The 12,792-nt window shown below is 40.1% G+C and overlaps 1 protein-coding gene across 1 annotated transcript in view; it reads left to right on the top strand.

Annotated features, from left to right (window-relative positions):
- Positions 1 to 12,792, top strand: part of Grin3a (glutamate ionotropic receptor NMDA type subunit 3A) — a 196,968-nt gene that overhangs the window by 137,403 nt on the left and 46,773 nt on the right. Inside the window, exons 4-5 of the mRNA XM_051162041.1 lie at positions 5,319 to 5,464; positions 10,118 to 10,233. Of these exons, the coding sequence (XP_051017998.1) occupies positions 5,319 to 5,464; positions 10,118 to 10,233 (262 nt within the window). The remainder of the gene's footprint in view (positions 1 to 5,318; positions 5,465 to 10,117; positions 10,234 to 12,792) is intronic.

Here is a 12,792-nt window from a genome sequence, read left to right as displayed (position 1 = left end):
ATGACTTGTTTTGAAGGCATGAAGGCAACAAATGAGAAAGGAAGCAAGTTTTAAAGAAAAGCATGTGCCAAAAGCATGAAGTCAGTAATGTGCTAATCCTGAGAGAATTCCATGTCGATAGTGATGTTTCACTTATCCCCAAACCTCCCAAACAGTCCCTCTGTTCCATGCAGTGATGATGGTGCTGGTCATGGTGATGCTGGTGGTGGTGGTGATGATGATGATGATGATGATGACAATGATGATGATGACTACAACAGAAGTTAACATATGTTGAAGACTCATACCGCATGAATAAGAAAGGGTCTTGATCTCAGGACATGTGTATAAGTAGCAGGCAGTTGTAACAGTTTCAACTATTATCAACACTGCTTGAAGCTTTAGGCAGAACATAGGTTTTTGCAAGTAGCCTAACCTACTCTAAGGGTCAATGAAGGCTTCCTTGAGGACATGACATGCAGGAGTTATCTGGACAAAGAAGGTATAAAAATAAGGAGAGATCCTGCCAGGCATAGTCAAGACTCTATGTGGGAGTTATGACAAAGCAAGAAGTAGACAGTTTTGAGTCAAAGAGAAAATTTAAATTGAAGAAACTACTGGAGCATCTGTGCCTGAGTCCTAAAGATTACTCTAAAAATGAGTCAGGAACAAATTTATACTCAACCTTAGAGGCCATGTAAGCACTGGACTTTACCCCAAGGTCATAAGGAACCATTGAGGAGAGAGAGAGTAGTGTGACCATATTTGCATTCTATGATGACCATGAATGGATTGGAAGGGAACAACTATTTGGACAGGAGCCATGGATGTGTTTACATAACACATCTAAGTTAGCCTGGCTAATACCATGCTTTCTATCCTGAGCCCAGTTGTTTGTTAACACTTGAAGTAATTTTCTATCCTCAAAACCTCAAATCTAATACTGTCTCAGATTCACATGAAGCTAATGTTAGTACTAATGAGAAACAGCAGTAGATAGTCAAGGAAAGGAAAAACACCAAAGGCCAGCCTGCGTCATATCCCATAATTCCTAGGGGCTAGTGGTGCTCTGAAGCAGTCAGCAGAGAAAAGGAGGCCTGGAAAGGCAGAAGTTGCCTACAGTCAGCTCATGGCCCATAAAGACATTACTGCAGTGAAATGTGAAACACATGCCCAGAAAAGGTTCTTTTCACATATAAGGCAAAAAGCTAATAATTAATGATCTTGTGGCTCTTTCACATTAAAGACAAGACTCTCTTGGAAGGCCTGAGTAGTAAGCTGGACTGTGGGCACCATTTGTATGAAGTGGGATGACAAAGCTCTCACCTCCTTCTCTGTTCAAAGAGTAGTTATTAACTAGCAATCTATACACTTAAAAATTGTTTCTCTAGTAGTGTGGATATTTTGAATTTTATTTGTGGTTATATGTGTTCTTGTGTATGGTGCATGTGTATGTGGGCATGTATGTGCCAATCTGTGTATGTGGGGGGTGAGTGTGGGTGTTGTGGGTGTGTGCATAGGTGTGTGCATGTAGAAGTCAGAATACAGCTTTGTGAAGCTAGATTGCTTCTTCTACCTTTACATTGATTCCAGGAACTGGACTCAGGAAGTCCAGGTTGAGCAGCATGCACTTTTATCTGCTGATCCATTTCACTAGGCACCACCACAAGGTCTTTTAATTGAGAAACTATGTAATGGAAGCCATCGCAGAGCTGGGCACAACAGTGCACACCTGTAATCCCAGAAGTCAGGGAAGCAGAGGCAGGAGAATCTCTGTGAGTTCAAGGCCAACCTGGCCTACAAAGTGAGTCCAGGACAGCCAAAGCTACACAGAAAAACCTTGCCTCAAAAAAAAAAAAAAAAAAAAAAAAAAAAAAAAAAGAAAAAGAAAAGAAAAAAGAAAACCATTGATGAAGGCAAAGATTAATTAAAGTAAACATAAGTCTTATTTACATAGTTTCCTGTTCTGAGGGAAAGCTGATATCTAGATATTAATCAAATAATTTTATCATTAACTTTAAAACCAAATGGAATATGTACTATGTATGAGGATATGAGAAAGGAGAATCTGTGGACCCCATAGTGAAATGAATAGCACTGTAGACTCTGAAGGGAGAGTCTAGCTGAGACAATAAGTTACAGAGTGATGACTGAAGTGAAAATGTAACTGTGAATAAAGGTCGGTGAAAGAAGGCAAACTACTGAGTGGTGATGAAATAAGTTACCTTGAATAACACCTATAGAGTGATTGCAAGTGCCAGTGTCATGATCAGTATCTGATGCATAGATAAATTTAACCAAATCTGCAAGCCAAAGGAAGAAATATTGTCAATTACTAATAGTGAGAATTTGCACATTATCTTTATCTTGGTCTGAAAAAAAATAACATTTACTTTGCCATGTAATGCTATTAGAAATGTTTAAAGCCCCTGGCTCACCCCTGATGCACATATAGTAAAATTTCCACTTACTAGCGCTACAGAGTCATATGACATGTGTGAGAAATGGCATCCCACCGTGATCACAAGCTATCTGGGGACCTCAGGCTATCTGGGGTCAGACTCCAGGTGCAGTACTGGCAAGCTCTGTGACTTTGGGCAATGACAAACTCTATACACTTTGGTTTCTTTTTCTGTGAAGGGAAGATAGTAGGAATTCTAACTCAAAGGTTTGCTGAGAGAGTCAAAGGAGATGATGCATCAGCGTGGAAAAGTTGCTCAAGTAAACACCTGGATCAAGTGTTTTTGGATGTACAAAACATTGTCTTTGCATAGGTAGACAAGTAGTCCATTATTATTTCTGTTCTTATCACTCTAAGTAGGAGAGTGAGGATAAGACCAATGGCTTCATATAAAGAATCTTGACTTAGGTCTCAAGAACAGGTGTCACACAAAGAGAAGGCTGATAAACCTTTGCTTATGCTATATGGTAGCAATTGCTAGTGTGAGGATTGGCCTGGAATTGCACACTCAAGAGAATATTAAGAAAAGGTTGCCAAAAAGATGAGATAGTGTTTGCTCTGGCATAAGCATGAGGACCTGGGTTTAGAGCCTCCAAGCAAAAAAATCAGGAAGAGTGGTGGGGATTTGTAATCCCAGCCCTTGGATGCAAAGATAGGAGATCCGAAAGGCTTCCTGACCATCCAAATAAATGAGCTCCAGGCACAAAAAGAGTCTCTGCCTCAAACACTAAGAGGAAGGGTGGTTAGGGAAGACACTCAGTGTTGACCTATAGCCTGCACACACACACATACATGCACATGAATATGCAGGGAGAGAAAGAGGAGGTGATAATGAGGCTACTGGGTTCCTTCTAATGAACACTTCATCCAGCTGTTCACAGGAGCTGAAAGGCATGATGCTCTAGCAAATAACAGCATCACCTTTAAGTCACACTAACTAGGGTTCTAGCCCATCCCAGTCCAGTCACTCTGATTGATTTTGTACTGGTTACTTCCCTTCACTGAGCTTCCACACACCAGCCATTAAAAGAAATGAGGTATGCTGCTTCTTACACAAACTCCCTCATGAACACTAAAGAGAATAAAGGATGTGAAGTATTCAGGTCCATGATTGGCAAAACCTAAGCACTCAGTGTTAGCTGCTGTTCCTGTTCGTGCCTCATTAAGGTTATGCTGTCAGAAAATGTAAGAACTTGTTCAGTGCATAGACTAACTATATTGAACACAAGGATAGGTCATATTTCCATACTCAACTATATAAACAGCATAAATAGCCATGTGATCTGGGTTCAAGTTACAGGTTTGACTTTGAGAGGTGCACTTGTTAAGGTCTCAGTAAATTCTGAATAAATAAATTATATTCATGGGAAATGAAATAACATTTAATCAAGCACATATATAGGTAATTTTTATCAAGTCACATAAATGTTTTTCCATTTCTCTGAGAGCATTTGTTCATTAAATACATCTCACAAACATAATTTTCAAATTATATAACATTCAATAAAGATATGACATATACATCATTTAACTTTTATTAGACTTTTAGTATGGGTTGTCATTCACTGTCTTCAAATATACCAAATGTTTATAAACTCAGTAAGTTCTTAGTTTGTGGGCTGTAAAAAAAACTTGAAAACCTCATTATTTTCATTATAAGGAACTCCATGTCGTCTACTTCCATAGAAGACCATTGAAAAAGCGTACTTACATAAAATATTGCTTGAAATTTCAAGAGGCTTTATAAAGTCCATAAAGCCCATCTACAGACCCATCTCTAGGGCTTCATATCAATACAAGTGATATGAGATATGTCAATATGAAACAGACATAGATGTTGAATGACTTTAACAATCTGGAGAAGAATTATGTCTAAAATGCTGCTGACCAAATGATATGTGAATGTGTTCTTAATATGACCCAATCTAAGCTCTTTTATTTGGCATAATATGTTGTAAATTGTACACTGGTCGCCTCTGTAACTTCACATAGTGAGGGATGTCTGGGCGGGCCTCTCACTGCACTGCCTTCTTTGCTGTCAGATCTTTCATGCTGGAGACCTAGGATAGTCCTGACTCTAACCCACATCTCCCCTCTTTCCTTCTGCCTTTCTAAGGAACTATTCCATTTGAGAAAACACATAGCATCACTCAGCACTGGGTATTGCAACAACTTGAGAGATAATAATTCATAACAATACCAAACATGGAGTACAATGAAGACTAGTAAATATAAAATGAAAGTGCTTGTGGCATTGGGCAAGGTACATATCATCCCAGGGCACTTTCAACTTGGTCTTTGTGCAGTTCTAACTACTGAGGCTTATAATCACAAAGATATATTTGAATATTCAATGCCCAATATGATCATGTCAATTGGGACAGTGTCTAAAGACTTCTACTAGTGAGCCATCAAGATGAATAAAGTGAAGATGATTGTTACCAACCATGATGAACTGAGTTCAATTTCCAAGACCCACATAGTAGAAGGAGATATATGACTCCTACACGTTGTCTCGTGATCTTCACATACACATCAGATCAGGGGCTGTGAACGCCCCTCCCACCTCCTTAGCAGTGTGTGTGTGTGTGTGTGTGTGTGTGTGTGTAGTAACATGAAAAAAATCACTGGGTTCTCAATATGAAACAAAACAGCTGTTTGGCATTCCCATCTCTTTCCTTCTGGTATGATGTACATACTTGAATACAATCAAGCACATACCTTTGTGTCTTCACACCTTGTGTGCACGTTACTGTCGCTAGGTGTTTGAAAGATGCTCAATTATTAAAATTTTAATCATGGTGGAAAATTAAAAGCTTTTAAGCAAGTAATTAAATGAGTCCTGGATGTTACAGCTGTTTCTTTTTCTTCCTGGTAGCTTCATCATCCTTCTCAAGGCTTCCGTTTTGGAACTGTCCGGGAAAGCAGTGCTGAAGACTATGTGCGACAGAGCTTCCCAGAGATGCATGAGTACATGAGAAGGTACAACGTGCCGGCCACCCCTGATGGAGTGCAGTATCTGAAGTGAGTGTCGTCGGTCTCTGGGCTCCTAAACGTTCTAGCAAAAGAGAAATAATTTGGGCTTTGCCTTGCCCTTTCTCCAACATGATGAACAAAAATTCCTAGTGTTATGTTCAGAAACCACACATGCAAAGTCTATGCAAGTGGCTTAGTCGGTAAAATACTTCCTGTACAAACACACAGAAGCACTGGGTTTGGATCCCAGCAGTCATGTAAGACTCAATGCCCACACAAACACTCCCAGTGATGGACAAGTAGAGACAAGAGGATCCCTGGATCTTGTTGCCCAGCCAGTCTAGGCAAACAACAAACTTCAGGCTCAGTGAGAGACCTTATCTCAAAAATAAAGGAGGAAGGGGGAGGGGGAGAGAGGGAAGGAAGGAGGGAGGGAGTGAGAGAGGGAGAGAGAGAACACATAAACACATAAAGAAGGGGAACAAGGGGAAAATGGGAGGAAGGGAAGAATGGGAGGATACAAGGGATGGGATAACCATTGAGATGTAACAAGAATAAACTAATAAAAAAAGGAAAAAAACACATAAAGAAATAATTCATACAGTATTGGATCCAAAAGACAGTATGCCATGGTGTGCATGAAACTAACTGACCTAGATAACTAGTTACCTACACAATCTACAGTTTGAAACACCTCTGATCAAAAGCCAGTAAGGTTATGAGTGGATTAGATGGATGGCAAGGGAAGAAAATGTTGGCATGAGCAACAATGCTGAGATGATGGGCCGAAGGATAAAGTGTCCCGAAGCAACCTTTCCCTTCAAAGTGAATCCCTAATCCTGTGGATGCCTCATTTTGCCACAAGGAAATGGAAATTTATCTCAGAGATTTCCTGTAGGAAAGAAATAAAGTAGAAGACAGTGACTCCCGTGCCTGTGTCTTTGTCCTCAAAATTTATGAGAAGCAATCAAAGGCAGTCATGTGGCCATGACTGATTATCAGAGCCTATAATTCAATGGAGTCAAATGCCAAGCAGTGCAGTGATGGGTCTGCTGGTCTGGCCTGGCTGGGAGAAGGGAATGAAAGGCATTCAACCTCTGTAAGAGGGGTACCTGTCCTCTCTCTCCTGACCGGTGGCATCGGGACAAGAATTTGCATCCAACCTCCTAATCCCTGCCTTAGTTCAACATCAGAAAAACAGTCTTTACATCTTAATCTGTTAGAATTTTCTCAGTGAACAGTAAGGCACCTCAACTTATTTTTCTAAAGGAAAAGGAAGAATTTCATAGAACATACGAGCTTTGTGTTCCTTGAGAGATCTAGTAATATCCCTTTCAACAACTTTGTGGATTTTGAACAAGAACCCCGAGAGGCAGGAAGCTGTGTACATAGGTACACAAAATTATTTGTGAAGTTTAAGTAGTACAAATGGCACTTATGTTTGCAAAACCATCAAAACATAGAGTCCCTCTGTGACGCACTTTAGAGCTCCATTGCCTCCAAGACTCTCTCCTGTGTTCTCTGTGGACAACTTCACAGGTATGAGAGAGAGAGAGTGGGGGGGGGCGCGTGGGGGAGGGAGAAAATGGTGTGTAATACAGGTACCAAGGGCTCTCCACTAGCCCGCAGTGGTTGACAAATAGGGCTCTGCAGGTAGGATGGCAGAATGGGGATGAAACTTTCCTAAGTTCCCAGAAGCAGCCCTGCACTCAGAGCTTTCATCTCTCCCGATGGCTCTTCTTAGAAGACTTTGTCCTGATGCCCGGTGTCACAGAGGTAGAACATTTTTAAAGCAATATGGTGAACAGGTGGCAGAATCTGTAAGATATTTTTTTAAACCCTAGGATTCTAGCTCCATGGTAGTTCAGAAACCATAATGGCGATGTAATAATAACCCATGGCTCGGCAGCATCCATTTTGGAGTTGGTGTGTCAGAGTACAGAGTACAGGATCTTGAACCGTATCCCAAACCTACCACAGTTTTACAGACTTCCCACATGACTCACTGATTGGCGTAAAACAGGAATAAAAGCAGAGCTTAGCCTCAGTGTCTCCTCGCTTCTTTCTCAGCCTGTCACTACATTTGACCTAGTCACTGTGGATGCTTTTAGGCAACACTCCAAGCCACCATAGTTCCCATGCTACCCACACAGTGTCCTGAGCATTCTAGAGCTCTGACCTACTACACTCAGAGCCATCAACAGAGGATTCTCACTTAATTCACTATGTTAGTATGTGGCTAGTTTTGTAGTATGTAATGTGGAGTCTTAAGTGAATGATGGAAGCTCAGCCAGCCTAGAACTACTTATGGCTGGTTCACACCAGTCCACTTTCTCCCCCACTGACTCAGGTTCCACAGAAGTCTATGTACTCATTACTTCTGGCCTTTTTAAGACATAGAAGTCAATCAAGGACAACCAACCCCACTATGCAATCCAAAACCATGAGTACCTATGCAAGGACATCAGTGACACAGGGACTCAGGAATTACTGGTTTCAAAATATGTATATGAACTTCAAGGTTTTTCCCCTATTGTCCCATTGTTACCATAGATGATTGGTATGTTGCTATGGAGCCCTTTCAAGATGTGTTCTGTTGTTGTAGTGATGAAATTTTGATTGAGGATACATCTTCAGACTAGATTTCTATTTTATTACCCAAACTCCATTAAGATGCCTCATCAACAACTCCTAGGAAATAATTCACACTCCCCAGCCCTTTTAAAAACTTCCTCTTGCTAAGGATCTATGAAGTGTTTTCATTTTAGTTGATGTTAAACATATCAAAATTAAGTTATTATAACCTAAGTGCAATGTTCCTGAGAGATAGATGCATTCTGAATTATCTGTTTCACTTCCTGGAAGAATGGTGAAACAATTCAATGACAGCTGATGCCAAAGAAAAAACCATGTATTATGTGTCTGTGTGCAGCCCAGGCAATGTTCATAATTTTGTGCATGGTGAAAGTCTTAGCTGTGTCTATGAAAATCCTTCCCTTTCAAAGTGTTAATGAGCCCTAACCATATTCTCCTGTGAGGTTAGAGGGCATTTCTTTGGGTTGGGTTTGGACAGCCTCACTCTGGTTTTAAGAGTGGAAGGACCGAGGCCACATTAAATAGAAGGTTTTGTTTTTGCAAAGCTGCTTAGAGGATTCTAATGGTAGAAAAGTTTTGGTTAGTAAAGAGAAATTCTTTAAAGGTGGAAATAAGTTGGGGAGAAAAAAGAGGGAAGGATGAGCAGAGGCGGGGATATATATGATCTAATATATATATATATATATATATATATATATATATATATATGATCTAATAATATATAAAGGGATAATATAAGAAGAAAAGTAGATTGCAGCAAGAAAACAGGGAAGGGCAAGAAAGAGGGGATATGATCAAACTATTACATGCATGCATGAAAATATTAAAGTGAGTGAAAGTGGTGGCTCATGTCTGAACTCTACTAATCATAAGATGGAGGTAGAGGTATGTATTTGAAGTCAGCCTAGAATATGTGGTGACCCTTTGTCTGAAAGAGAGAGGGACTAGGGAGGGAAGGAAAGAAGAAAGAAAAGAAGGGAGGTAGAGAGGTTAGGAAGAAGAGAGGGTAGGAGGGGGAGAGGGGTGAAGGAACGAAATTTCACAATGAAACCTATTATTTTTATAAGTAATATACACTAATAAAAAGAGGAGAAGTCTTAAGTGTATATAGTCTATATACTTCTGTAAAAGAAATTTGGGGTGGCTAAAAACAAAGAAGCCAACTAGATGGCCCCCTTTCAAACTCTGCCTTCCCTGTATGGGTTATTTAACCTGTGATTAAGCATATCTTTCTACTGGGCCATGTCTACAACCCAGGTACCAAACAATAGAGGACTCTCATGAAGGACAGCCAAGACATTTGATGGCAGCCTAAGGCCATTGTCAATTCACAAAGATGAGCCTAGCAGACCTAACTGAAATTATTCAGAGCTACCTATGCAATGGGAAGTAACAGGACCCTCTGGAGATAGATTATTAAATTGGACCACTAAGACCTATTATATAAGCTTCATCTTCAATTTATTGAATGTTATCACATGGACTTAAATAGACCACATTTTCCTTTTCCCAAGAACACTAGATTTTTTTCTAAGTATCTTCTTATTCCTAAATACAAAGTTATAGTGAAACTCTGAGTAGTAAAATGGTGATCGTGACAGAAAGAAATGTTTCAACTTCTGTTTCACAAGAACACTTGTCTCCCACGCTTAACCAGGTGTGTGGCCTGAACCAAAATACTTAACTCTCTGAACCTTGTTTCCATCATTATTTGTTTCACAGCCCTTATGAATAATTAAATGTATGTAGGACACTGAATGCAGTACTTAACATGAGTTACTTTGATAATATAATAGAAATCAGCCTCCTCTGTGCACTGTCCTATTGGTGGAGAGTTACACATGGCTTTTGTGTCAGACTTATCAGTTAGGAACGAGGTTAGTAGATACGGCCATGAGCGAGAGCTTGTGAATGCCAGAAAGAATGCTGGTTTCCCTGGTGTCTACTCTACAAGTCAATGAGACGCCAACAAGGATCAGCAGCTGGCAAGATTGTGCTGTGCTTGGTATCCAAATTTCTGTCCCATAAACAAAGCCAACTGTCATGCTACTGCTTGCTGCCCAGTGATGAACCACTGTTGCTTTTCTTCCTTGGTTTTAAATATAGGAATGATCCGGAGAAACTAGATGCCTTCATCATGGACAAAGCCCTTTTGGATTATGAAGTGTCAATAGATGCCGACTGCAAGCTTCTGACTGTGGGGAAGCCATTTGCCATTGAAGGTATCAATCATTCTTAGTTCACTTTTGCACTATTTGATAGCTTAGCAAATCACAGGAGCCAGAGGCAGAGAAGGATTCATCTGCCCTTGTTTTCATCTTCAACTCATAAGCACTCAGCTACTAAGTTTGTTGACATTTGGAGATTTGTTTTTTACCAATGCAACAAAACTTCATTTGTGAAATTGTTAGTGCAAAAAATATTGGTTTTCTAAAAGATGATGTCAGCTCAGATGTCAGAGAGGATGGTAATAAGGATTCAAGTACTACTTAATGAGAATTTGTTTTTGTTTCTATTTTTGTTTTGTTTTGTTCATTTTGCTTTCTGTGGTGGTAAGGATCAAACCTTGGGCTTTGTAGTTACTAGGCAACTGCTGTACCGGTGATCTTTCCTAGCTTCTAACGAGTATTTTTGGAGGGTCAAATACCATAGTAAATCTGATGAATAAAAAAAAATCTAGAACTATAAGAATCTGTATAGCTTATAAATACCCGAGACAAGGTCAACCATGTGTAGATGTATGTTGCCTGCTTGGTGGAGAGTCTCATTGGTGTCTGGAGACAGCTTTCTCCTTTAAAGTTTTGAGGAGCCCTATCTACATTCTCCTGAGACAACCTTGTGGAGATGCCAAAGCCCTGTTTCTGGACATTGGTGCTTACTGTGACAATGCAAGTCTGTGCAGAGCATCTCAATGTTGATGCAACCTAGTCTACTCATTTTATGCACAAAAAAAGCCCAAGAACTAATATTATATCATGTTTTTATAATCATATAATTAGATAATACTGGAATTAAAATCCAAACCTTGTATTTCCCAAAGAATTTATCTTCTAGTGTGGAAATAAATCAAAAAACATAAAATTCTGAGACTTAGTACCCTTTGGGGCCTTAAACAAAACATTGTGTGAGCTCCACGATTGCTTTTCTTCCCACTGGCAACAAGTTTTGCTTCCAACTAGATCAACCCATCAATCAAACTTCAGGACCCAAGACACATTGTATTGTCGGTATTTTCTCTCATTCTATACAACAACAAAGTTTGAACCAGCACATTCCATACATCCCAGTTCCCAGCGTCCCCTCCCTGACAGCTCATGCTGGCTCTCAAGATAGCCAGACACAATTGTCACAAAACACTTTGGTTTAAAACAAACTAGTGGAATGCCCAAGTTTCACGTTCAGAAATCTGTGCTTGTATGTTCTATGTACTTGCTATGTGTTAGCTAGTATATAAGACTATTCTGGTTTCAATCTCACAATCATAGTCAGTCTCTGTTTCTCTTAAATATATCAGTGGATGTTTTTTCTTCAGTCCTCATGTTATTTACCGAATGGGAATTAAACAACTGCCATCATTTCTTCAAGCCTTTTGTAGGAGCTATAAGTCTCCTCTATAGGCAAGATGACAATGATAAAACTCAGGATGTCAGGATGAGAGAGAGTTGGTAGTAGAAGAAATGTTCTGTTAAGACTAGAATATGTATATATATATACACATATATAAACTTTCTGTGTGGGGTGTGGGGGCATTAGAAGACTCAATGGTCTGTTTTAATGTAACAATGATAAATGCATTTTATATAGTATTTGGAGATACGGAGAGGTGTCACATTTTATTTATGTCCTAGATGTGTGGGGAAATTGCAGTTGCTCCTATCATCAGTGGTTTCTAACAACAAGTCATTCATGGGAAACATAAGAAAGAGGGTCTGAATTTTCCACCTTGGTCTCTAGGGATCAACCCCATCTTATTGAAAAAGTAGTAGGAAGATGGCTTGTTTGCCTCTGCTGGACATCAGTGCCAGATGTCACACAATTAACTCCCCACTGGTTTCCTGTTTACAGTTCCATCTGTGCTCCTGAGACTAAGTGTCTTGTGAATCCTACCATTCTAGCCGCTGCTTTGACCGCAAAGGGAATAAACACAAAATAGCATACTCAAAATCAAAACAGCCAAAGGCTAGAGTAGGGAGAACATCATCATCACTGTGGTCTTCTCTCTCAAAGAATGAAATACATGATGGTAGTACCGACCATCACTTGACAGGGCCTAGCAGCACCTAGACCACCTCTGGGCATGCTTGTGAGGAATTATCTAGACTGGGATAACTGAGAAGGAAAGGCCCACCCTGAGTGCGAGCAGCACCACTCTGTTGCAATTATTTTATCTGTATGGCCTAGGAAGCCAATAACTGATACGATGAGACTGCAGTGTATTCTAAACCTGTAAGCACTAGGCTGGGCAGAATCTAAACTATTACTAATCTACTAGTAAACTAAAATAAACTACTCTAATCCTATGTCCTCATAACCTACATATATCCCAATCACTTGCTAATCTGATCCTCCTCCAGTGGCTTCTCTCCACCAACACCCTCTGTCAACTATCAGCTCTCCATTCTTCTGTTCCCGGCTCCTCCCACTTCCTGCGGAAGCCCTGTCACCCACTTCCTGTTCTTCTGCCCAGCTGATTGGGTATACAGCACCTTATTGACAACTGCTGCATCCACTCAAGACATTCCTCCACAATTCCCCCTTTTAGTCTAATAAAAAGCGCCCCT

The sequence above is a fragment of the Acomys russatus genome, chromosome 2 (assembly GCF_903995435.1).
Source record: "Acomys russatus chromosome 2, mAcoRus1.1, whole genome shotgun sequence".
NCBI lineage: Eukaryota > Metazoa > Chordata > Mammalia > Rodentia > Muridae > Acomys > Acomys russatus.
The sequence above is the reverse complement of the archived record's forward strand: the minus strand, read 5'-3'. Positions and strand labels throughout refer to the sequence as shown.